General features: G+C 39.2%; 1 protein-coding gene across 4 annotated transcripts in view; it reads right to left on the reverse strand.

The window, feature by feature from the left end:
* The window catches only part of DMD (dystrophin), a 1,885,017-nt gene that overhangs the window by 14,750 nt on the left and 1,843,795 nt on the right, over positions 1-26,472 (reverse strand). For all 4 annotated transcript variants that reach the window (XM_060234097.1, XM_060234096.1, XM_060234099.1 and 1 more), the window contains 6 exons: positions 22,729-22,794; positions 20,674-20,739; positions 18,657-18,815; positions 7,945-8,188; positions 7,476-7,599; positions 6,279-6,371 (listed from right to left, as the gene is read on the reverse strand). In XM_060234097.1, the coding sequence (XP_060090080.1) occupies positions 6,279-6,371; positions 7,476-7,599; positions 7,945-8,188; positions 18,657-18,815; positions 20,674-20,739; positions 22,729-22,794 (752 nt within the window). The remainder of the gene's footprint in view (positions 1-6,278; positions 6,372-7,475; positions 7,600-7,944; positions 8,189-18,656; positions 18,816-20,673; positions 20,740-22,728; positions 22,795-26,472) is intronic.

The raw sequence follows: 26,472 nt of genomic DNA on the forward strand, positions 1-26,472 counted from the left end.
GCCTAGGCATGCAGCATCTGATTTAATTTTATTATTGCACTAGCCAACTGTCTGAATAAGAATTTTGCACAACTCAAATGCTTCTCTGTTGTCTGATTCCCCTCTTCTCAATTTTTGGTAACTGGTTTGACTATAGACTGATCCAATTGAGCCAACAGAAGGCATTGTTTTACTTTTGCATTGCTTTTCAACACTAATTAACTAACTTTGTAATTTGTCTTTAAAGATATGGTTGGTAGGGGTAACCCCATTCTCAATAAGCTGTTCTCCACACAAAAGGACATACTTAAGTGGAGGTCTCTGCTAGAGACAGATACTTTAGCTGGGACAGATATTATACAGATATACTTATTTTTAAAAATCCAAAATGAAATAGGATGCCTTTCTCTTATCCTGTGGACGAAATCCATTTATAATTATTATGGGAGAAAGCAGGACAATCATCTAAAGGAGAGCTCTGGATGGTGTAGTGCAATTCCCATACTCAGTGATGTTCAAGCATCCATAACAAACTTTATAGAAATGCCTGGTAGTGATTTTTTTAATGAAGTTTGTTTTGGTAACTTAGGACTCATCCACATGGAGGCTTGCCACAATCCTGAGCTAGTGCTTTAGTACATAATTGGGGAACACAATAAATGCACTGTCTTTATGTGCATAGAGAACAAGCTCTGTTGATAAGATATATTGGTCCAAGTTCCTATCAGCTGAGTGAATCAGTGGAGCCAGTATGTCTGCATGGACATCTTGTCCTTCTCTTTGGAGCCCTCCATGACCTTGCCCTAGTCTATCTTGCCATATCCTCAACATTCACATTTTCCATATAGGCTTTGGTTTAACCTCTTAGTACTGGCTTTCTATGTTTCCACACTTCTACCCAATGTTACCTGGTGAAATGTAGATTGTAAAGCTTTCATAAAACTCCATATACACTGATGGCACTATGGATGCATAATAATTTTCACTCAAGTCCTCAGCTGCAGTGTATTAGAAGTCAAACTCCATTAACTTGAAAAATAATACATCTAAAAGCAAGACAGGCTGAGTCTCCTGCTTTTCTCAAAGACTTTCACAGGCAAACCTTCTGGAGAGTTTTCTTTTTTACCATAGCAAGCCAGCAGAACTACCTCTGTAAATGGTAATTTTTTTTTTTTTTAAGTTGGAACTACACTGAATATATTCAGAGCAATGTTCCCTGTAAGTTGCAAAGTCTTGTGAGCAAAAATTCTACTTTGTTGTGAGCTACTGGCATTAAAGTTGTGAGCTACTGCATGAATTAGCGTGCTTTCGGGTCATCCTTCCTGAGCTAAGACTAAAATGTATGAGCTGGAGGCTAAAAATCTGTGAGCTAGAGGGAACACTGGTTCAGAGCATCGCTAATATCCAGTCCAACAGACTGCCTTTGAAAATGGAGCAATGTGATCAAATACAGATTGAAACATCATTCTTTTTCACTAGGAAGTATTTGAGAATGCTCACAGAACCCCTTTATGTGAACTACTTTTTTGTTACAGAGGTGCAATGGCCTAAGAAAAGTTTGGTGACTAGTACTTCAATATATTGTTTCTACATGCTAATTAATGACATTTAGTTTTATCAAATCCAATATCTTGAAACTAAAGCATAACATTTTTCATGAGTCATAAAAAGTTAGTTTTTAATTTTGTACCATATAGTCATGAGGAACAGTTATATTTCTGTAGTTTTTTCTAAGCTCTTTAAAATGGTCAGCTTTCACATAGGTCGTTTTCGCACTCACCTCCAGCCAGCGTGACCCCCCTCTTCACTGCGCAGGATCTGCGCGGCTTTCTCACTAAATGCCGCGGAGCAGCCTTTTGCGCCGGAAACTCCCGTCGCAAAAGCCGCTCAAACGTAAATCGCCAAAAAGCAGTTTGGCGTTTGAGCGGCTTTTGCGTCGGGAGTTTCCGGCGCAAAAGGCTGCTCCGTGGCATTTAGTGCGAAATCCGCGCAGATCCTGCGCGGTGAAGAGGGGGGTCGCGCCGGCTGGAGGTGAGTGCGAAAACGACCATAGTGCAACAAAATATGATAGTGGAAAAGTCATCCTGCATATGTGCAATATCAGGTTTGGTATTCCAGGAACCAGTACAAAGAAAATGGCTAATAACTGTAAACTATTTCTGAAATAAATGGTGATTTCACTTTGCATAGACACTTGTATGTAACACCTACAATGTAGGGTTACATAAGAGAAGCCATGTTGGATCAGGCCAATGGCCCATCCAGTCCAACACTCTGTGTCACACAGTGGCCAAAAAACCCAAGTGCCATCAAAAGGTCCACCAGTTGGGGCTAGAACCCCTTCCAGTGTGCACCTCCCAAGCGCGTTTTTTCATGTAATGTGGTATCAAGATAAATAATAAAATTATTCAAAATTAAATAGAATGTAAAATAATAGTGAGATATGTTTCTCTTGGGCAATTACAATTTATCTATTGTTTACCATGGTATGCATGGTAAACCTTCATTTACTTCAATTAACTGAGAGATGATATGATAACCCTGAAAGGATTCAGTTATCTGGGAAGAAAGGTTCTTCACTTAACAGTCAGCCATATAACTGTATGCCCAGTATGGTAAGTTAAAGTAAATGGATTTATGCCAAGCAGTCCTTTATGACCTGTGAAAATGTCAAATTAATTCTAAATAAATTATGACAGGACACCACATTTCAATTCTGACTTTGAAAACAATGGGCAGCTGTTTTAAACTGTTAACTTGTAATCCACATACTATGTTGGATCCTATGTAAAACATCTGCCATGGAAAGACTCCTGTGCATAAAAGCATGACTTCCCTGCCTCCCCTCCCACAAATGCAGCCTAGAATGTCCCTGGAAAAACTGTTCCAGGGTGAATAGGGACCCCCAGAAGCAGCATGAGTAGAAAGTTGAAGGGTGGCCAAAAGGTGAAAATTGCCTCACCCTGCCCCCCATACTGTGGATCTTTTTGATAGGAGTCATCAAGCCATCATGCCATTTATCATCAAACTGAATTATAAGTGAGCTGGGGAGTCAGAATTCTGAGTTACTCCTATTTAGATATTCATGTTTTAGGTGCCACTCAAAAGTAATAAAACTTGGTACTTTGTTTTGCTACATGTTCTACTAACATGTACCAATTCTGAATTGAAATAACATGCGATTTATTTTAAAATTACTTTTTGAAACATTTGTATTTTCCCCATGGTTTCAAAGAAATACAAGTCACTAAAATACCATCATTTGCTTTACATTCCTCTGGGTTTGCTGTTGTATCTTCAAAAAAAGGTGAAGATAATGTACTAGTTAAATGAGGGTTTTTCAAACAGCTGGCTTAGAATGATATCCTCCAATAACACTAAGACATATAAAAGTAGAAATATGCACTAACTACTTAACCCTCAGCCCAGTATTTCAATAGAACATTTGCCTGAGGGGTCATCTTGGAGACAGGTTTAAAATTACTCTGCATTAGCATCAGTCAAGACAGAAAATATTGCCTTCTTTAACCCAAGCCTTTTCCCCCATGGCAATATAATATAATATCCAGACTCAGATATGACCTATCCTTGAGCACAAAAAGACTTCTTGTAAATTATCTATACTCTGCTTTGACAAAGCAGGAAAATGTTAGATACATACATTTTTAAAAGTTTCCTATATCTCAGCATCCTGGCTCCAAACCTTCATCTACTTCAATCAATTGAGAGGTGATATAACCATCTTCAAGTAGTTGAAGGGCTATCATATAGACCAGAGGTGTCAAACTCATTTGTTATGAGGGCTGGATCTGACATATATGTCACTTTGTCAGGCCAAGCCATATGTGGCATAAATAACATGAGGTACCGGAGATATAAACTTTATAAGGATGATGTAAGATGTTGAATGGCAATAGCAGAAATGATTGGATTAGGGATGATATGCAGAGGGGTAGTAGGTGTGGAGTTCTTAGCATTGGTAATGAAGATGATGATATTGGAGTCTCAGAGCGGTCACAATCTCCTTTACCTCCCCCTTTCCACAACAGACACCCTGTGAAGTAGGTGGAGCTAAGAGAGCTCTTATAGCAGCTGCCCTTTCAAGGACAACTCCTACGAGAACTATGGCTGACCAAGGCCATTCCAGCAGCTACAAGTGGAGGAGTGGAGAATCAAACCTGGTTCTCCCAGATAAGAGTCCGCACACTTAACCACTACATCAAACCTAGGTCTCAATTTGGTACAGGGGGATTCATTTCAGGAGGATGCAAAGAATAAATAGAAATAAGCCTGAACAAGTGAGCAGTGACTCATGAAAGCACATACCCTACCAAAAATTTTGTTAGTCTTTAAGGTACTAAGAACTCTTACTCTTTCTACTGCTATTTAAAAGCACAATTTTCAAAAACCAGTGGGGGGACATTTTAATTTTCCAGGACATTCAGCTGCTGCCCTAAGAGCAGCAGTTCTCTTGCAAAGGAATTTCAAAGGGAAATTAGAGAAACTACTGAATCACAACTGATAATGAAGCTCAAGACAATGGATCCTCCTGGACTGAATTGAGACCTAGGTTTCATCACGCATTACCAATGTCTGCTATTGTCGTTTAGAGTTTGAAATAATTTCACTCTCTAAGATATAAGGACAGATGGACTCACATTCTAGCTATATTTGAAGAAGTGAGCAGTGGTTCATGAAAGCTCATGTCATGCCACAAATTCTGTTAGTCGTTAAGGAGCTATTAAACTCTTGCTCCCTTTCCACCAATAAAGAATGCAAGTTGTGCTCTTAGCTCTCTTCTCCCCCCCATCTATTAGAACTGGAAAAGGTGATCTCTCCAAGTGCCATGGGATTCCATCTCGCTTTGTCTCTTTCTTTCCCTCCCTCCGTTTCCCCATCCGCCCCCACTCTTTCCGAAGAAGTGTGCAGGCACACAAAAATTTATACCTGGAATAAAACGTTCTTGTTGGGCTTCTTAAAAGTGCTATGGGATTCTCACTTTCTCTGGCTGTTTCCTTCCCAGAGAAGGGGGAAGGGGAGGATCCCTCAGCCAACTGAGAGAAAGGAGGCTTAACTTTCTGTCCTCTGAGAAGCAGGAAATAGGAGAGACTGGGCAAAAGCCAGCTCCAATGCTGGAAACAGGAAGGAGGAACTGGAAGTAGGAAGCAGCAGAGGGCCAGTTGCTCGCAGGCTGATTGGAGCCCTGATTGGACCAGACGCATCTCATGGGCCACATATTTGGCACCAGTGATACAGAGGACAGTGCAAAGTTATTTTCTATGACCCAGAAGAACCAGTGGGTTGAAATTAAATCAAAAGAGTTTTCAACTAAACATTAGGAAAAACTTCCTGACAGTCAGAGAGGTTCATCAGTGGAACAGGCATCCTTGGAAGGTGGCTGACTCTCCTTCTTTGGAGGTTTTTAAACAGAGGGTAGATGGCCATCTGACAGCAATGCTGATTTTGTAGACTTTGGCAGATTATGAGAATGAGGGTAGGGATGGTTGCATCAGTGCTTAGTTCTTGTGGTCCTTTCTTACATGCTAAGGGAAATGCTGATAGCTACTTTGGGGTCAGGAAGCAATTTTTCTCCAGGTCAGTTTGGCCATGAATCCTGGAGGTTTTTTGCCATCTTCTGAAACAAGGGTCACTGGGGGTGTGTTGGGGGAGGTACTTGTGAATTCCCTGCATTGTGCAGGGAGTTAGACTAGATGTGCAGGGATTTAGACTAGATGACCCTGGAGATCCCTTCCAATGCTATGATTGAAGTGATCAATAATATTTTTAACCTAAACTTGGTAATACCAGAATGGGGAAAAACTTGATAACATCAGAGTGGAGGAAAAATTGTTTATAGTTTTAAAAATGGAAAAGACAATTGTAAAAAAAAACCCAGGAAAATTAGGGGACAATATATCTACCAATGATATATCTACTTCCCCTAGCCAACCTATTTTATATGGGAATCCTTTCGGCAGTCGGTGAGCTTCACTCTAATGAATGAAGAGCTTCACAAGCAGCTCTGAGGACATGGACATCTCTTGATCAGAGCAATAGTGTGTGTGTGTGTTTTCTTATTCTGCTTCCACCATGAAGCATTTCTGAACAAGAATTGTCTGCAGCTGAATTAATGTCTTCCTGGATGCAAGATTTCTGCTCTGTGAAAGATTGTTGGGCTGTTCTCTTCTTTTTTTAGATAGACAGCTTTCACCTACACAAATGACTGAGCACAATATTGATCTATAAAGAAGCAACTATAATTTAACTGCCAGTCTTTGCTTCTGAGCTCTGGAGTTTACCTCTTGTACTTGGGAAGGAACTGTTGAGCTGTTCCATGACCTCTTCCAACCCTGTGCTTGTGTCCTGGGGAGGGCTGAGCAAATCATCCTCACCTGAAGAAACAAAGGAGAAATCCACTGGGTTTTTAAAGAAGAAACCACCTGCTGCATAAATAACACTGCTGGTCAGAATCCTGGGACGATTAGCCATTCATTTTAGGCTTGGGTAAGTCTGAGTTTGCAGAATAGCAGTGTTCCAGCCACAGTGTACATAATGCACCTACTAAAGTCAATATTTTAACAGAAACCTTCCTGCCTGACATCTAGCATTAATTTCAATATATATGCATACTGTACATATACACATTGCCTCATCATCTTCTAAATCATCAGGATACTTTAATTTATGTGAAATAATGTAGGCCCGTGACAGCAAAATAAATTATTTCAAAAGTCTAAAGTGTCTGTACTAAAAAAAGGTGAAAGTAATTGCTAGAATGAATAAGAAGCTCCTTTATTCCATTACTAGACTAGGTAGTGTGGCTGAGTGCCACATTTCAGTGGTGATGTGGTTACAGTGGAAATATGCTTCTTAGCAAAACAGATTAGAGCTGACAAAACACTTCAGGTACATTAGTTTTTATAGTTTTGACAGCTGAACTGCATCAAAGGAAATCTACAGAAAATGTTACTTGTATTGTGCAAAGGTTTGGAGAAAGTTTAATATGGTACAATATACTCATTCCCTTAAGTATGCTCTGTGTCCAATTGTGACACAATGCATAAACAGTTCAGTTATTACAGAGGGCTTTCTTCAGCACTCTCATATAATTATTGTTCTAACATAAAATTAAGTTTTTAAATTAATGTACACACTGATTGTGCTATATAAAGAACAAACAGGAACTCACAAAGACTTGCAGTATGAATCTTTATTTTCTTCTCTCCCACTAGTTCCCTCTTTCCCTTCCTTGAAAGCCCCCATAGCCCCTCCCTGTTTCCTACCTCCTTCTGGGGAAAATATTTGCATATTTCTAGTGGCATTATAGTATGAGCACAAAGAAAATGTGAAGTTTATACAACTAGTCTTATATAAAACCTCTCTGGTTGCCTGGAATGGATCCAAAGTTGCTACTGCTCAAAACACTGCTGATAAATAGGAGACTGTAACCTTCAAGGAATCATAATATCTCAAAAGCCTGAGGTTCTTGATCTTACCCATGGATTCTGAAGTTTGACTGCCAACTACACGGAGAAGCCTTGGCTGATTACTATCTGACCTCTGTAATGAGGTAGGAGGAGAAGACTGAGCTGTACCATTCACCTTGGAATCCACTTGAGGCTGAAATATTAGAAGGGAATATGATAGTTATCCTACAGAAAAGAAGATAATGACTGAATATTTGTGTTATGCACCTGCATCACACTATTTATACTAGGATATTTTCAGTGTAAATACACTGAAATTTGTGATTGAATCAATGTGAATAAAAGAAAGTTAAAGAAACTTAAATGCATTCAACCATACTGTATTAACTAAAGTCAATTTCAGACTTAAACCACAAATGGTAACGTGGTCAGAAGCTGGCAACTGTTCTGCATTAGCTTTAGTTAATATTAGGGTTTCAAATTCTGCATAGGACAAAACTTTTTTCACTAGCTCAGATGAAAAAAGCTAAAAACTCACCTGTTCCAGAAGCTGCCTCAACCTGTGCAACTGCGATTCCAGCTGTTTGTTATGATCCTCCAAGATCTGCATCCTGGCTTCTAGGCGGCCTTTGTGCTGACGAAGCAGCTTGGCTTCTGCAATGAGTTCAGCATCTCGGGGACTCTGGGGGGAAATGGGCATCATCTCAGGTGGGGATGGCAGTGGAGACAGTCCTTTGTGATCGTGCTGTTGCTTCAGCCGGTCATATTCAGCTTGCAGGTTTCTATCAAAAGAGGATAGAATCAATGCTTTAACAGCTTTATCAGTGTACTATTCCATTTTGTAGCTGACTGAAACCCACCATCATCTGATATCATAGCTATATCCATTAGATTTGAAGGCTCTAGCCACTGTAACTGATAACGTAATTCATGAACTGGAGTGAAAGAGATTAGTGGCTTAGTGAGACTGGGCTTGAAAAATTATCACATTAAATCACTACTGAGTTCTGACTTCACATTTCCAATTTAAAAGGCACATTATTTCCCTCCCAGCAATACAAATGGCAAACAAGGGCTGTATGATCCAAATCTATGCATTCCAGAAATTCTTTACAGTTCACAAACAGGTGTCTTATTTTATTTATTTGATTTGATTTACATCCCGCCCTCTTCGCTGAAGCAGGCTCAGGGCGGCTCACAGCATAAAATCCCAACAAACAGTTAAAATAATTAAGTATTAAAATTACACATTCAACAGTAAAACAAATCTGTATATTTCATCAGTCTGAGTTTAGATTTCAGACTGATGAAATATACAGATAATCCAAGCAAAAATTCTTAGTTTTCCTGTTGCTCAATCAGTGCTCTGGAGTAAAAGCAGATGTTTGTTTTATTACAGAGCCCACACCCCTACATTACAAACAGTATTTAAGAATTATTAAAGGCTTTACATACACATCTGTGAAATCCTATGCATAGAGACTTCAGACAAAGACCATGAAGGTGCTTAGGTTAGAATAACTGTAAATAGGATTGCACTACTGTAAAGCACTCTGCAAACATTAACAAACCCAGAAAACATATCCTAAGTATTTTATAGGTACTGTAATCAAATCAGGATCATGTACTTTGTGCTGATTAAGTCTCAAGAGCAACTTCTCCAGATGCTTATGTACTTTGAATCTAAGATTCAAAATCTATTGGTCCCCCATCAGTGTTCCCTCTAAGCTGAGTTAATGTGAGCTAGCTCACAATTTTTTAGCCTCCAGCTCACACATTTTGTCTCAGTTCAGGAAGGATGGCCCTAGAGCAAACTGATTTATGCAGTTTCTCACAACGTTAATGCCAGGAGTTCACAACTATAATGCCAGGAGCTCACAAAGTAGAACTTTTGATCACAAAACTCCACCGCATAGAGGGAACATTGGTCCCCACTCCCCATGACCAGCTTTCTTTTATATACAAAGTTTGGATGTGTCAGCTGAAAATGAGGTAATTGTCTGAGCAGTGCAAAAAGCAGAAATGGAGTACCCTTATGAGAGCGCCTACGGTTTCTTTTACAGTAGTATATAAAAAATAATATTGCAGTACAACACACAGTGTATTTTAATCACCATTTTTGTGGATTTCCAGAAAACGAATGACTTTCAATACAGTTTATTCCTTTTTAACAGCTACCTCTCCCTAGTTGTTGTACAATACAGTTAGAATGGCTGGTATGTGTGTGTACAACTCCAACAGAGGCTGATGTGCACTGAGCAGTGGCTGATGTGAAAGGTCGTTGGTAAAAAAGTAACATGAAAGAAGACATGAAGTGGCAAGTCCATATTCTTTTCAGAACTCTAAACCCATGGTGCTCTCTAGCTGCTCTGTGGACGCTGGAGCTCTGCCCCCAGAGAATAGAAAATTCCATACCAAGGCAGAGTTCGACAACCCAGATAAACTACACTGGTTAAAATAACTGCTGAACTAGGAAAGGACATGTTCTGTTTTGTGCCTATGTGACATCTGCAGCATATGTTACAATCAGGAAAGCAAAAGTCAGAAGAGCCTTTGTATCCTTTATTTTCTGAATACCAAAAGTTTATTTTTTTAAAAAAAATGTCAGTAATGGAAGAAATAATTGATTAATTTAACCATCAATAAATTCTTTAATCCAGGGACTGGTTAAGGAAAAGAAGTCTGTACCTAAACAATGATCTTTTGAATATTACTGTCAAAAATCCATAGGGAAAGAAATAAATCCTTTCAGTATATTTCATCAAGCTCTGGAGAGCAATCATAATCCAGTGTGAGGAAAAAGGAAACATAGTTATGGTGAGGCTTCTATAGCATTCCTTATGTCAGTCAGAATTAGGCTCAGAAAAAGATCATTTCTTAAAAGCTATAGATGGGGAAGGGTGAGCAAAAGAAAGAGATAAAAGTATAATCCTCTCAAAATGAGCAAGTGAACAGGAACCAGCAGTGTTCTGTAATCTTCTGTATAAAACTACAACTTGGCTAGGTGATTTCATTTTCAAATGAACAGATGTCATTGTATTTTTTAAAAAAAGCTTATATGCACCAGACCACCATGGTGTAAGACTTATTGTAAAAAAACCCACTTTAATGAATTATTATTGAGCAAGACCATTTGGATCCGCTTTGGAGCTCTGAGCAACTTACAGTTGTGAGTTCCAAGAACAAGGGGGGTGGGGCTCAGTCAAAGAACTGACACCGACACTTTGATTTTGGAGAATAAAATGGCCACGGCTTTATTGATTGCACCATAGGAGCATGGGGCAAAACCTTGATGGATCCTGAATCAGGTGATCTGCCTGACGCCTGATAACCTCACATCCCCTGTCTGGCTGCTGGGGTGCTGCAATGAAGAGGTAAAACCCCTAGAGAGCCACAGAGGTGCCAGCTGCTGTGTAGTTCCCTTGCCACCTGGTGGTTAAAGCCATGCTGACAGCATCTGAGCTGGGAATTCCACTAAAGGTGGCTCTACCCCAAGACTAGAACCATGGGATGTGAGCATGCAGGCACCGCCTCCTTAAAAGGATCTGTCCCATGCCCAAACTGCCACAACAGCTGGAGGGAGGGAAGCTCCCTGGTTCCCACCAATGCTAAGCCTGTAACCAAGAAGCAACCTCATATCAAGAAGCTAGCTGAAAAGTGATGTCTAGGTAGTCAATGATGTGCCCTCCCAATGTGCACCACCTGCAGTTATTGCTTGCAAGTTTTCCTCCTGGCCAAGTCCACCTGGGGCTAGTGAAATAGTTCTGCACCACTCATGTCATTCAAGGATTGTGGACCAAATTAGGCAAATAGTAGGCAGCCTGGCATGAAGAGTTTTTAAAGTCCACTGTGGAGTGTTCAATGGTACCCTTTCTCCCCTTCCCCCCCATTAGAATAACAGAGATGGAGGGTGCCCTCCAGGGTCATCTAGTCCAACCCCCTGCACAATGCAGGAAATTCACATCTCCCCCCACCACTCAGTTACCACTACTTCATGCCCAGAAAATGGCAAAGAACCCCCCCAACAACTTAGCAACCCTTTCTGCCCTTCCTCTCATAAACTGCCTAAATTTACAAAATCAGCATTCCTGTCTAGCCTCTGTTTAAAAACCTCCAAGGAAGGAGAGCCTACCATCTCCCAAGGAAACCTATTCCACTGAGGAACTGCTTTGTCAGGAAGATCTTCCTAATGTTTAGCCAGAAATTCTTTGGATTTAATTTCAAGTTGTTATTTCTGGTCTGACCTTCTGGGGCCACAGAAAACAACTCTACACCATCCTCTATATGACAGACCTTCAAGTACTTGAAGACGGTAAGCATATTACTTCTCAGTTATCTCCTCTCCAGAATAAATATACCCAGCTCCTTCAACTTTTCCTCATGGATTTGGTCCCCTCACCATCTTCGTTGCTGCCCTCTGGTCATGTGCCAGGTGGTGTTCCCTCTAAACTGAGTTAGTGTGAGCTAATTCACAGTTTTTTAGCCCCCAGATCATACATTTTTGTCCTAGCTCAGGAAAAATGGCCTCAGAGCAAACTATTTTTTGGTTTTAAATTATTTCTAATTTGTTTTGTATTTACTGTCTTGTTTTATCTTGAGCTTAAGACCATTAGTCAAAGAAGCTAACAAATAAAAGGAAGAGCAAACCATTTTATGCAGTAGCTCAAAACTTAAATATGCCAGTAGCTCACAAAGTGGAATTTTTGCTCACAAGACTCCACAGCTTTGAGGAAATATTGGTGCCAGCTTGTCCATATCCTTCTTAAATTGTGGAGCCCCAAACTTAACACAATACTCCAGGTGAGATATCAGCAGAGCAGAGTAAAGAGAACCCAGAGATTATCATTGAGCAGGTCCCACTTGGTCAGTTTACTGTGTGATGGCATCCACCTGTAGGCCTCATCATACTCAACAGCAGTGAAATTCCCTGCCAGAGCTCTCAGCACATTGGCTATGTGGCTTGCTAAGTGCCGCTCCCACTCCAGGCAGGCTGACAGCACCATGTTCATGAAAACTGTGTAGCTAGAAAGCTAACTTTGGAAAGAGTGGTCAGCCTCCCCTTTCCCTGCCCCTTTCATGTTGTGACAGGGTCCCACTCTGCCAACTTCCCCCTCTGGCTTCAAGAGAGTAAAAATGTCCACAAAGTCACCATCCAGGATCTGCTCCCAGAGTTTCTGTGCCAACTGGATGCCTGGTGGGTGCTCACCATTGATATACTTAAGTGCGGCTTCCAGCCCAGTGGATCAGTCTGTTCCCCATCTGGCATCAGGTCCCATGCACAAAACTGATGGTGGCGGTGGAGATGCCTGTTGTGCGGCACTGAGGCTCAGGTCAGCCAATGCCTAACCCCAGTAAGAGTGACCCCTGATGCCACAGGTAGACTAGAGGCTGGGATGACTGCATGGAAATGGCCCTTGCCATGGCTGTTGCACACAGAGAGTGCTTGGAGCCAGCCTTAGATGCATGCTTTTCCCCTGCTGTAGCCTTCTTGGGAGGTTTGGTGCTGCTTCTGATCATGTGATGCTGTCTGCATCCCTGGATTGCTACTGAGGAAAGCAGTCCTCACTGCCTTGAAGACTGTCTGTCCACTGCAGGGTTTTTTTAAGATCCACAATGGCAGCTATCAGAAGAAGGCAGAGAAAGTCTGTGGTGCAGCTGACAAAGAGCAAGGCCCTGACTCCTTCCTCTAGGCTCAGCCACATGAAAGGCTGGAAGAAGAGCCGGATGAGTATCCCTCCCTTCGGACAAGCTGTGGCAAATGGAGGCCTGGGAGAATGCTGCTTTTGGAGAATGCATTTAAAGTTAAAGTTGTTTTCTTTTCACCTCCCCCCTATATCTCTGTCTACATAAGAACATAAGAGAAGCCATGTTGGATCAGGCCAATGGCCCATCCAGTCCAACACTCTGTCACACAGTGGCCAAAAAAACCAAGAGCCATCAGGAGGTCCACCAGTGGGGCCAGGACACTAGAAGCCTTCCCATTGTGCCCCCCCCCCCCCCCAAGCACCAAGAATACAGGGCATCACTGTCCCAGACAGAGAGTTCCAACAAAAAGCTATGGCTAATACCCACTGATGGACCTCTGCTCCATATGTTTATCCAATCCCGTTTTGAAGCTGTGTATGCTTGTAGCCGTAACCACTTCCTGTGGCAGTGAATTCCGTCTGTCTGTCTGTCTCTATCACCTCCCTTCCTCCCTGCCTGTCTTGCTCTGATCATGTGATGATCTCTTGCTCTCAAACATCTGATGTTTATTTTATGTGGCTCTTACATTAAGCAAGTTTGGCCACCCCGATGTAGCGCTTCATTTTCTTCTTTGCAATAAAAGAGCAAGATTTGAGTCCAGTTGCACCTTAAAGTCCAACAGGATTTCCAGAGTATAAGCTTTTGAAATCCAAAGTTCCCTTCATCATATATGTATGGGGGTTCATACATTCTGAAAGTTTGGTTTATAGAGATTTTTATGGCATCCAAATTCCAAAAAGCTATCTCTGACTTTTTTTTTGTTGCAAATCTATTTACATGAAACCTAGATTTTTTTTTCTTTTTTTAAAATCTAGCTTACATGGGGCATTTTCAATATACTGGCACTGTGGTCTAAAATCACAGGGCTTTCTTTTCAAACTATGTGTGGCTGGGTAAACTCTGTTGTTTTGCTCTGCTGTCCATGCTTAAAAAGTCAAGCTTTCCTGCATTCCTCTGCCTCAGTTTATCAGTTCTCCACTCCATCTCAAATCTCATCTAAACAGGCCATTTCTCCACAGATTGTTTCTCTTCATTATGCACTCTGCTGTTTATTATTATTTATATAGCATTCTAAGAAGCAGTTTATATGAAAGCTGCTCCTCCCAAGTATCATTCTTTAAATTACTCTATTTCATTAAACGATGGCGATGATTGCGCAAAAGGCAGCAATTGTGCAGCTCCTGGCAGTAATTTCATCATTAACTTTCATTCACCATGTTACAATAGTGGCTAAAGGCTAGGGTGAAATTGGGGAACTATTGCTCTAGGGTGTGAATGCAATATTTTAAACTTTTCACATCAGGTATAACAGAGTGATTTCAGACAGCAGTGCAATTTAAAAGGCAAAATACAGTGAGTGTATTACAAGATCATCTCCAGGCTGTGCGATGGCAATTGTCATTCTAAAAAATAAATGTGCCACTTTTGCCTGGTGGCAAATCAGTGTTACAATAGGTTGCTGGTTTTCCAGGCATATTTGCATGTTATAATCTTACATGCTGATGGGCATTTGTATGTTGCAGAATCAGCCTGAGAAAGGAACTTCATGATCCAATGAGTCATACTTCAAACCTGAAAAGCAATTGTTTCCTTTTGCTTTTCTTTTTGTTAAATAGCTCAACTATATGGCATGTTGGATTCCTCTGTTCAACACATTTCAGCAACAGTTCTCCAGTGGCTACAGTGTCATAATTTGTGTCATTTGTTGTATTCACAGGAATTCTGTTCTACTACTAATAAATAAAGCATTGTTGATACATAATTCCAGTGCAAATGGACAACCCAGTTCCTACTTTTATATCAGGGTAAACAACAGAATGCTTGGGGAAAGATGGGACGGAGGAGAGGGTGACAAGCAGAGTCTTGACTGCTGCCATGCATATCTTCCAAAACCTGGCAGGCAGGCATTATTTACACATTTATTTATATTTCTGCTTTTCTCTCAATTTGGGACTCAAACCAGCTTTAGAACATTGCTTTCCTCTCCCCCATTCTTTCACTACTTCTCTGTGAGCCAGAAGAGAAAAGATTGAATTTATTTTTTTCGATTTTTATCATTTTTATTGATTTTAACTACAAAAAGAAGAAGCACAAGCATAGATACATAAAGAGGTGAAAGGGTGTGTACAGAATGGGAAATACAGAAACAAAGAAAAATACAAATATATCAGTTGTAATTCTACCTCCCAATAAAATACCACCTGCAAGTAAGAAGTGCTCCATATATTTTACCATCTTTGTCTTTCACTATAATTTTTTTTACTAGACTATTACTTGAAATACAAGTCTAAACAATTATTCTTCAACACATATAAGTATAAAAAAGTCAGAGCAATCTCAACACAAAACTGGCTGCCTAAGTTTAACCATGTTGAAAGCACAGACTAATTTGTTAGTTTAACAATATCATCACTAAAATAAGCATATAAAATTCCTATCTTTATCCTTAACAAGCTAAAAAAATACAACATAGTAACTTATCTATCTCAGTATAAACAGTTTCTCCAAAGAAGCGTACTAAAAGCAGATCTGCCAGATTGCAAAGTAATTGTGCTGTCTGCCTTTTTAACAATTGCTCCAACTCTTATATCCCTATTGCTCTAGGAAAAGCAACTTAATATAATCTGAAAATCTAACTTAACCTTTAAAAGTCATGTATCAGTTCTTATTAAGAGTTTCATATTCAACTACCCACAAAGAGAGAGACAATTCAAAAACCCTTCTTCCTAAAAAAATTCTATCTCCTAATTTATAGCTTAAATGCACCTTCTCTCTCCTTAATACAATCTAAGACAAATATCTTTATCCTTAACAAGCTAAAAATAGAACACAATAATTTATCTATCTAATTACAGACAATATCTTCAAACAAACATACTAGAAGCAGATCTACTAAATCACAAAGTAATTGTGGTGTCTACCTTCTTAACAATTGATCCAAATTAACTATTTATTTATATAACATATTTGTAAAACTTTTCCATCTTTCAAACCTCTCTTACCCTTTTGAAGTCGCATATCTTCTCTTATTAATAAGTTCCATATCTAATTGGCTACAGTGGGAACAACAATTCAAAAATATTTCTTCCTCAAAGATTTCCAGATCTTAGTTTTGCTGCTTAATTCAGCCATATTAAAAATACAGACTAGCTTGTTAGTTTACCCATATTGTTATTATAATAAGCATAAGAAGCAAATATCTTTATCTGTTAAAAGCAAGTTTACCAAATTACAAAATAATTATGCTGTCTGCCTTCTTAAAAGTTAGTCTAAATTAACTATTTTTACTTAAAATTCTTTTCAAAACTTTTCAGTCCTTTAGCTTTTATGTCCATATTACTCTAGTCGAAACAACTTATTATAGCCCAAAAAATCTCACTTAGCCTTTTAATATCGCATATCAGTTCTTATTACAGGTTCCATATCCGAATGTACATGGAGAGAGAACTAGTTCAAAAGCCCTTCTTCCTAAAAAAATTCCACATCATGATTTTCTGGTTAAGATGCATCTTCTTTCTCCTTAATGCAGACATCCCTCTCAAAAAAAGTGGGAAGAATTCCACAGCCTTTGTTCCTCTCAACATAACTTCAGTCAATCTCCATTTCCGGTCTTTCTTTTTAAGTGCGCCATAGGGTTCCATTTTGGCTTTCTTTTGTTCATTTCCCAACGGATCACTCTCCCTTTTCAATTCCACAGACGTCGCCAGGTTCTCTTTAACACTCTGTGTAAATTTGAGATTTTGCTCGCTTTCAGCACAAAAGCTCCCATTTGTTTCTTAATCAACTCTGTTAATGAACCAAGATTCAGAGAATTTAAACTGCTCAAAATTTCTTTTTTATAGAAGATTTCACCTGGCAAAGCCATTTTTCTCTGTCAACAAACTTGGTCTATTAATCCAAGTTGAAAAGTAGCTCAGAGACCCAGATAGTCCATCCTTCCCAATCTCCTCCAGCTGGAGTTTTGAGTGTTAGCATTTCAATTTCAATCAGACGACAAAGAGAAATCTCTCTAAAATATATCTCATTTTGTTCAGACCATATTGCAGCCAAATAATAGTCTCTTTAACAGGTATCCAATTATAGTCCGGGTCGATTTAAGTATCTATATTCAGATTAATTCAAATTATTTCCAATGTTTAAAAATGTTTTTTAACTTTTTGAAGCCTCATTCACAGGGAAAGTGGAGCTATAATCGACCTTTTCCCCTTCCTTTGAACTGGCCGCCTGTTGTTATGCAAAACAACCCATTAGCCAGTGGTATTGAAAGCACACTTACTTGCCACGTAGAATTGTCATGCTTGAGGTAGAGAAGCGATAGATCAGAAGCTTATTGAAAGAAAGAGAAGCAAGCGGTCGGGCGTTCACCTCTTTCTGGGGTATTGGCTATCAAGGCGGGAAGAGCTTCGGGGCATAAAAGAAGAACAGGAACAGTCGCCGCAGCACTCGTCTTGCTGCAAAAGTCCCACGCCGAAAGAAGACCCCTTCAGGGTCTCTTTGGGGGTGTCACATCCGTGGCACCCCTCTGTCCACCTGATTCAGAGAGGCCGCAGGCAAGACAACCTGCGGACCCTGCTGAGCTCAAGACAACATAACCCGGAAACAAGAAAAGATTGAATTTATATCCTGCCCTTCACTTGGAGTCTCAAAGCGGTTTACAGTCTCCTTTCCCTTTCCTTCCCTTCCCCTGCCCACAACAGACACCCTGTGAGGTAGGTGGGGCTGAGCAAGCTAGTTCACAAATTACGTACTCTTAAGAGAACAGCTTTTTCAAGAACTGCTTCAGGCAAATACATCTGGCCTGAAATATGCATATACTGAAAAATAGTAAGCTTCACCCAGACATGAATATTAAGAAATATGGAGATGCTGTTTGATGTTGCAAGGACAGAAGAAAGATCAAGTAGTAAGAAAATAAATTAAAACAGACAAATGTAATGAATGAAAAACAGGTACAGCTCATGAGTATTTGAGCTTCATTTATATATCTATGAAAGGTAAAGATTTACTTGTGCATGCAGCACACAATTGAATTCTCTTGCTATACCTTCCTATAGCTAAGGGAGATGCGCTTGCGCACAGGATTGTAGTTAGAAAAAAAAACCCAGACAAACTGCTGATAAGTTAAAAATAAGTAACAGTGATTTCACTCAGCAGTCAATTTAAAGGTAGGATACAATGAGTATATTGCATACAAGCTCATCCCTGTTTTTTTATTCTTAATTCTTGTTTAAATTTTAAGCTTTTAAATTTCTAGCAAAGCAAGAAGATAACAGGGCGTAACATTATACATTAGTTAGCAGTTCTCTACTTTCATAAATAAAACTGTATATATAAAATTTACAGAAAATGTAAGGCATCAAATATTCCAACTCTTTTGTTCCTTGAACTGATTATTACCTTGTGTATGTTTAATACATTGTTTTAATTTGTTTAAGAGGGAGATTTCAACTCCTATGGGTTCTTGTCATACAGAATGCATGGAAAAAGCATCAAAGTAAAACTCACCTGTTTTCTTCCTCCAGGTCTGCTAGGATTCTTTCTAGCTCACCTCTTTCTTCACTTTCCAAAGAAATCAGAATCTGGGCAGGACTTCTAGGCTGGCTGAGTGGCGATTCCTGGTTCAAGCTTTGGCAGTAGTGCTGGATTAATAAATGCTCATCATCACTAAGAAAAACAGAGGGTGGGGAAAGAAATACCCAAGTTTTTCCTTTATTTGATTACTTCATTTATCATTTGCCTTTTTTCAATGAGATGGAAAGAAAGACACAGACCAAATAAGATGACAATATGTCTCCCCTAAACTACCCTGAGATGCTGGAAACAGCGAAATTCCTAGCTGTGGCTTGGCTTGACTGGAACTTGATTATAAGGAGATTTGCTTATGAATGGACAGTTCATTTTCTTTATTAACTGATTTAATTATTTAGTTCATTAATATCCTGCTTTTCTCCCCAATGGTTACCCAGAGGAGCTACAATTGCTTCTCTCGTCTCCATTTATCCTCAGAAGAAGAGTTAGGTTAGGCTAAGAGTGTGTGGCTGGTCCAAGGTTCTGTGATGGAGTATGCAGACCTGGGTCTGCCAGATCCCTGTTCAATACTCTAACCAATAGACTGTTTTGGTTCCTGCCAATGAAGATGTTCTGGAGCTTTAGCTAAAAGAGTGACTGTAGAAGAAAAGAGTTTCATTAGCAAGGTACTTTGTTGTTCCCAGTAGTATACATTGGAATAAAATGTCATCTTCTGTACAGGCACATTTATCTTCACCCTTTCAATACCTTTAATCAACATTCTCTCCCCCTTCATTTCAGCACTGTCATCTTTGCCCTTCTGGATAGAGTATCATCTAGGTAACTTCTATATATCTTATATTTTTAGCTGCCCCACTGTTTTGTTGACTGACTCACTTCAATGAACTTACTGTATTACTGAACCATTTCTCATGTTATGTCTGATACAAGAAGACATGCTTAGTTGACATGGCTTCTACATATTCACCAAATGCTAACTAGGCAAAAACTCAACAAGTGAAACTTTTCCAACACTATCATGCCACTAATATTTGCTTGCATTTTTGTCACACATCTGACTCAAATGTTGTACAACTATTGTACAACTTAAATATATAAAAAAGAATTGTATCATGGAATTCATAAACAAAAGTCTACTGTGTTTACAAACATGTTAGACTGGTATAAATCCAAGTGAGGAACCACAAGGATTTGTAGGGGGCACCTCATTTTCCCCTGCCAAATTAACACTCATTTGTATCACAGTTTATATGTTTGCTAATGTGAGTCAACAGACATTGGTTATTAACTAAAAACAAACCAGAGTATTGCTATTTTGTTAACATATTTGGTCTGGAATGCAGCTGAAGGTTGTTTGTGTAGTTCTATCATTTCATTCATTTTTATGGTGCTAGTATGGATATGTAAACCTCCTTGAGCCCCTCGAGCAGTGAAATATAAATATTTTAATTAATATTTAATCTGTTATTTCGGAAAATGACAGTAATAATAACATTTTTTGTGTCCATGCTTTTACAAGCACAATGCAAAAGGAGTAGGAAACATGAGTGGTTCATCAGATAATGCAATCCGCAGGGGTATCTTCCACCAAGAAGTTTGCTAAGACCACATGCACATTTTGGTGCATAACATTTTCTACCTTTCACCAGTCACCCCTTAGGAAGGATTTCTTGATTATGTATAAGAAGCAGTGTGTCTGGTTTGCTTACTATTTTCATTTTCTAGTACACAAGCCTAGTTATGAAAAGTACTCAGATCCAAAATACCACTTAATATGATGCCACACGCCTATGGTGGCAATTCTGAAGTAAAAACTGGAAAATGTTATCTTAAGGATATTTTAACATTGCTGTTTTGCAGTCATTTCTGTTATACATTGCTGTTTTGCAGTCATTTGCAATCATTTCAGTTTTAGCCGTTGCTAAATAAGAACTCAGTGCTGATATTTGAAAGCATATATACAAGATTAAGTTTAGCACAATAATATACTTACATGCTCTCATTAGGAGAAATGCTATCATTCAGGTATGTTCCATTTGTGTTCTCCATTTCTGCTAGCCTGTGAAAAAGACGGACAGCTTAAACCTCATTAGATAGTTTCCTATTAAACACACTACTGAAATATGCGAAAAGAAATGACACTAACATTAGAGTAAGAGATCACATAACAAATGACCCTTCTATGTGACTGGTGTTAAGGTTAGTTGACAGCTATATGAAAGTCTATCTACCTCTTAATATAATCAAATAAAACCAAATATCTCTATTGGTATCATATGATATACATAGGGAACCATGAGACTTGTCCGGAGTCCCATCCATCCTTTTGTTCTCCCCCCCTTGCTGGGCGATCCACTTGTCACCCTAAGAGATGCCACATGCCTTGCAAATGAGGTTGCCCCACCAACTCTAGTTCTCTCCTTCTTTCCACCATATGCCTCACAGCTGCCCATTCTTCTCCTGCTAGCAGGCTGGCCAGCCGACTCAGCTGCAGTGCCACCACCACCAGCAGCCTGATTGATATGGCAATGGGAGGGGGGGGGGCTGAGGTGGATTTTGCTTCTCTTCCCCTGCCCACTTGCCTAGCTCAAGGAGCAGTGGAGTGTGGCTCTTGCTCCTCCTCTCCTGACTCCTGCAATGCGCCTCTGCCTTGGTCAGGCAGTATGTTTAGTGGTGGCAGCTCTAGCAACTCCTGCTTGTTTCCAAGCCTTCTGACCAGCAAAGGAGAGGCAGTGGTGGAGGTGCTGTCCTTGACAGCAATGCCTGATTCTGAGCTGGCACCCCAGCTGCATCCAGGGAAACAGACTCAGCTGGCTGGTGCACATGAGCAGAAAACATTGCCCTTTTTAGGAGCTATTTAAATTCCCTCTTTTTGCTTTCACATTTTTCTGCAAACCTTGGGGGTTGCCTGAGTTGGTAGAACAATTATTCTTGCTTGTACCTGGCTCCATTCTCTGAATCTCTGGTATGGATATGTGCACATACTGTGAATGTATATCCAGGATAATGAATGAGGACTACTCCAGTGGAAATAATCTCAATATTCGAATGCATCCATTCCAAGTTTACACATTGTTTATTTGTGAAATACAAAGTAGAGTATTGGCAAAATTCCAAGTACAGGGTTTTTTTCCATATGAAGGAAACTTATCTGAGTTGGTCTAGCCCTTAGCCTTGTCCTATGGGGTGGCAGTTTAAAAACTGAAATAAATATATAAATAAATATACTGCTGTCATCCTTCTAACCTAACATTGGCCTTGGGAATTTATCTCTTATTTTTATCCTTGTCCTTGAGCAGACTCCCTGGTAAATAAAGATCTATCAGATCTGGAGTTTTGAACAGATTGATCCAGAGCTGGCAATGTAACTATCAAACATGCACATCTCACTGAGCCACAGTATGTAGAAAACATCAGTACAATTTGTTTTGTACTTGAATATGAATTTAAATATATTTATTTTAGCTAGACCAACTCAAGTTTCATTCATGTGCAGATAAAAAAAGAAAACCTCCTTCATTTGGGTTTTTTAAAATGCACATTTAGCTAATACTCTACTTTTGAGATTTAAAAATATATTAAAGATAATAGTGCAGTGTGATTATTGCAAACAGTAGATAAACATTTTCCACATAATCTTCAGAAGATATATCATTAATGGCTGGCATACAGAGCATTAAAGATACTGGATGGCACTGCTGTCTTATGGAATATGATGATTTTGAGATTCCACCAAAGCACACCTCTGAAAAGAAGAATGTATAATGATTTCTTATATGGAAGCTGAATGTTAGAAGTAAAACAACAGCATGCATCAGAGTTTTCTATTTAAATCAGTTCTATATGCATTCTAAAAATCATTAGGCCTCTGCAAGCAAGTTAGTTGTTAAACTTATTAGTAGAAAGCAGGAGATATATATATACTATCTGTCCTAGGAGATTTGATTGAACCTAGGTCCATTTCTTAAAACTTGTATGGTGAGAATGATTTCCCCATTTTAAACTTCTTTCAAGGAAGATCAGCCTAACCATTCAGCTGGTCTCATACCTGCTAGCATAATGTTCAATGCGTGAATGAGTATCGTCATGTGATAGCTGAGGGGACGAGGCAGGCCTATAAGGCAGAAAACACTGATTAATCACACAAGTAATATTGCCTTAGAAAGGGAAAACACATGACGACATTCCTAGCCTCGCACCAGTGTGTCTTATTGAGTCTAGGAAATAACAAATGATAGCTGCAAACCCACGTAGTTTGTCTGCTTCCTCAAGCTTCCTGCAAGGAAATATTTTGTGGAAATGGACAAAAGCCAGCTGGGATCAAAGAGAACACTGCTAGTAGACTTAGAATATTTTAGTACACATAAAAATGAAGACCAAAACTGACTTGTGAATACTTTCTTGTCAAAGTGTTTTCTTAAAGAGAAGCTTTCCTTACAGCCTTCATTATGCTTCATTAATACTGCTTAAGACATTGTATTATGCTCAGAGCTGGTTTTACAATTACTAGTTGTACTTACTAAGTACAGTTCCTCTTTACAGTAGCCCATGTTACAATGAACGCATGAACAATCCATGTGCAGTGTACACTTGATTTTTCTTTATATGTGTGTTGAGTAATTTTCATGTCAGATTCAATGTATGCACAGCTGAACATGTGATATAAACTCCACATTTAACTAGGAACTGTTTCCTTTGTAAAGTGAATGTGTGTTGGTTCTTTCTTATAAATGTATGTGCATACATGCAGGATGTACATGCATTCACTGTAACTTATGGACAGAGCTTTTACCACATTTAATTAAGAAAAAAACTTAGACACCTGAAGCACAGAGAACTCACAAGGATGTTTTATGATTAACATTCTATTCTGTGTGTGTGTGATAAATATTGATCACACTGTATGAATTAGTGGTCCATCTGCTTGAAGGACAATGCAAGACCTTGTGTAAGCTCCTGAATGCATCAGTAAGTAACCTGTTTCCATCATCTAAGTTGTTAGGGTACTTTTATCGATCATCACTCTAATATGAACAAACATGCATTTTATTCACTTCTATTTAAAGAGAAGATGGGAAGATCAGCTGCAGTACTACTTAAACTCCCTAGCCAAACTTATTTGGGGATATATCCCCGTTCCCATCTAGTTTGTCTGTCTAGCCTGAAGGGAAATAGTTTCCCTGGATTTGTACCAGCGCTGCTCTTAAGCTTTATCTTCATTCCCATGATTCTGATGAATGGACTTATCCTTACACTTGGGTAGTTTCCTCACAGCTTTGATGCCATTTTTGTGTTTGTACTGGAGCATGTTTTTGGAGGTTTTTTTCAGCATCATCCCCTAACTGTTCCACTTTATGAGTTTCCCCTGCTTTGGTGAAATATTGCCCAAACCCATTTTGATACAATCTTTTTTGAAAAATCCCAATTAAAGTGGCATTACACACAGCTTGGATAGAAAGGTCACATTATTGCAGGGCCTGCCCACATTGGTGCCATTTCCCTTTTCTCAGTCCTCATAGTCACTATTTCTTCTCCTTTACCACTGAGGGTTGCTAGATTGCCATGCCATTGTGAGGTTGTAACGATCTATTGCCATAATCTACTGACTCATTCCTCTGGTTTTTGAGTTATCATTTTAGAATGAAATGCTGTGAGTTCGCAACAATAATTACTGGGGACTTAACCTTTAAAAATACAACAAAACAAACCTATCAGTTCAGAGTACAAGTTGCAATAGCGTATGATCATGTAATAATGGTATGAGGATCTAGCAACTGTCTTTTTAAAAAAGCCTGAAAAGGCCTCTTGTGGTACTAGATGGGATTAACAACCATATTGAAAGGCTGAAGAAGAACATGTCATCAGGTTGCAACCAACTCATGGCTACTCCCTCCATGATGTGTTTCAGGCATAAAATGAATCAAGTTGATTTGCCATTGCTTTTCTCTGTGCAACAACCCCAGTCTTCCTTGATGGCTTCCCATTCAAGTACCAACCGTGGCCAACCCTGTTAAAGTCCCAAGCCCCGAAGAGCTCAGGCCAAATTGGGCAAATTGAACAGAGACAAGGGAAATGCAGGGGAAACTTCCAGTGGACACACTCTTGCCACTGTAAATGCCTTTGCATTCAACAGTAACAATAGCAACTACATGGAAAATCACTGCTGTGTGGAAGCAGCTTGGTTTTTAATCATAATTTGAAATGTAAGCAACCCTTGGTAAAGCATTCACGTAATTTTAATTTACCATGGGCCAGATGTAGGTTTTCAGGTTAATAGCTGTTCAGTTAGGGAGATTTTAATGCTTCTCTTCCTAACAGGCTTTGACAAAATGGATGCTCATTTTATTTTTATACAAAACCGCTAACTACCATATAAAATCTAGATACTGTGTCTCCCAAAGAACATTTTATTTTTTTTCTAGGAGAAACAGATCACTCTTCTATTTTCCTTTGTCAAAACTTGGCACCTACATTTACTATAGTGCTTTCAGACTCTACCAAAGTTTATAAAGTTTATTAAGAAATTCAGTACAGAGCTTCCTATAACTGTAACAGGAAATAGCCTTACAAATTTATCCTAAGACTTCAGAATGTATATGAGAACACTTTTAAAAAGGCTACTTAGCAGTATATTAATAGTAATACTTCATAAACTGCATTGCCTCATAGACATTTCATTTTTTAAAAAATCTGATTATCAGACCTCAGCTGCATTTGGTAATGCCTTGTTTTTCTTGCTTGATATTTAACAGAACATAATCGACTTCACAATACTGTTTTGTATATGCGAAAGTTAGCTACAATTTTCTTGCAAATTCAGTAAATTTTGAGATTAAAACACTGATCCAAAATCCTGTGTGTTTTGAAGAATTCACATTAATAGCTGAGAAAGTTCCATGCACACCTATTTGTACATGCATTGTTGCCCTCTTCATTTAAAGTCAAATAGGATCACGGGAAAGGGAGGGATTAGCAAATTTTACATGCATATTGGAGATCTGCTGTCCACAAGAACAGTCAGATCAAAATGGTATTGTTGTATGGGTTTAAATAATAAGATAACATATTCACTGATGCTCAGTGTTTAAAGGAAACTGAAATGGAATTAAAATAAACAAGGAAATCAGGAAATGAATTACAACCCTCCCTAGCTTAAAGGTATCTCTCTAGTCAGGAAGGGGCCTTTTCAATGCCCCAAAGCCTTCTCAGTGCTTCATGAAAAGCTTAATACTGGGCATCTTGATGGAAATAGTACAATTACAGATTAATTAGCCATATATGCTGCAATGTGGTCATATCAACATGTCACAATTACAGTGGTTTGGTGCACCAGAATGGTGTGGTTTGGTGCACCAGAATGGTCTTTGTTCCTATGCAATTGAAAGTAAGGTGGATCAGAATGCAGAGTATATGACCACTACGATAGCTACCTTCATGAATAGCTGGATAAAGTTTGCAAGTGGCAAGAACTTCCAAGTAGCTGGTCATGCAAGAGAAAGCATTGCTGAAGAATAAAATTTTATTAGGGTTTGTAGAATCTTTCGGGCTCAAGTGCCGTGTTCTACTGGAGAAAAACTTTCTCCAGTAGAACACGGCACTTGAGCCCGAAAGATTCTACAAACCCTAATGATGTTACCAGCCGTGAAAACCTGAAATCTTTGATAATAAAATTTGAAATTTGCAATGGCATTCGATTTCCAATATTCTTTGTCAGCTGGAGATTACTGTGCCCTAACCAAGTTAAGTGCAGAGTGAGAACTTGCATCCTCCTTACAAACTTTATAAAGGTTCT

The sequence above is a fragment of the Heteronotia binoei genome, chromosome 3 (assembly GCF_032191835.1).
Source record: "Heteronotia binoei isolate CCM8104 ecotype False Entrance Well chromosome 3, APGP_CSIRO_Hbin_v1, whole genome shotgun sequence".
NCBI classification, from domain to species: Eukaryota; Metazoa; Chordata; class Lepidosauria; order Squamata; family Gekkonidae; genus Heteronotia; species Heteronotia binoei.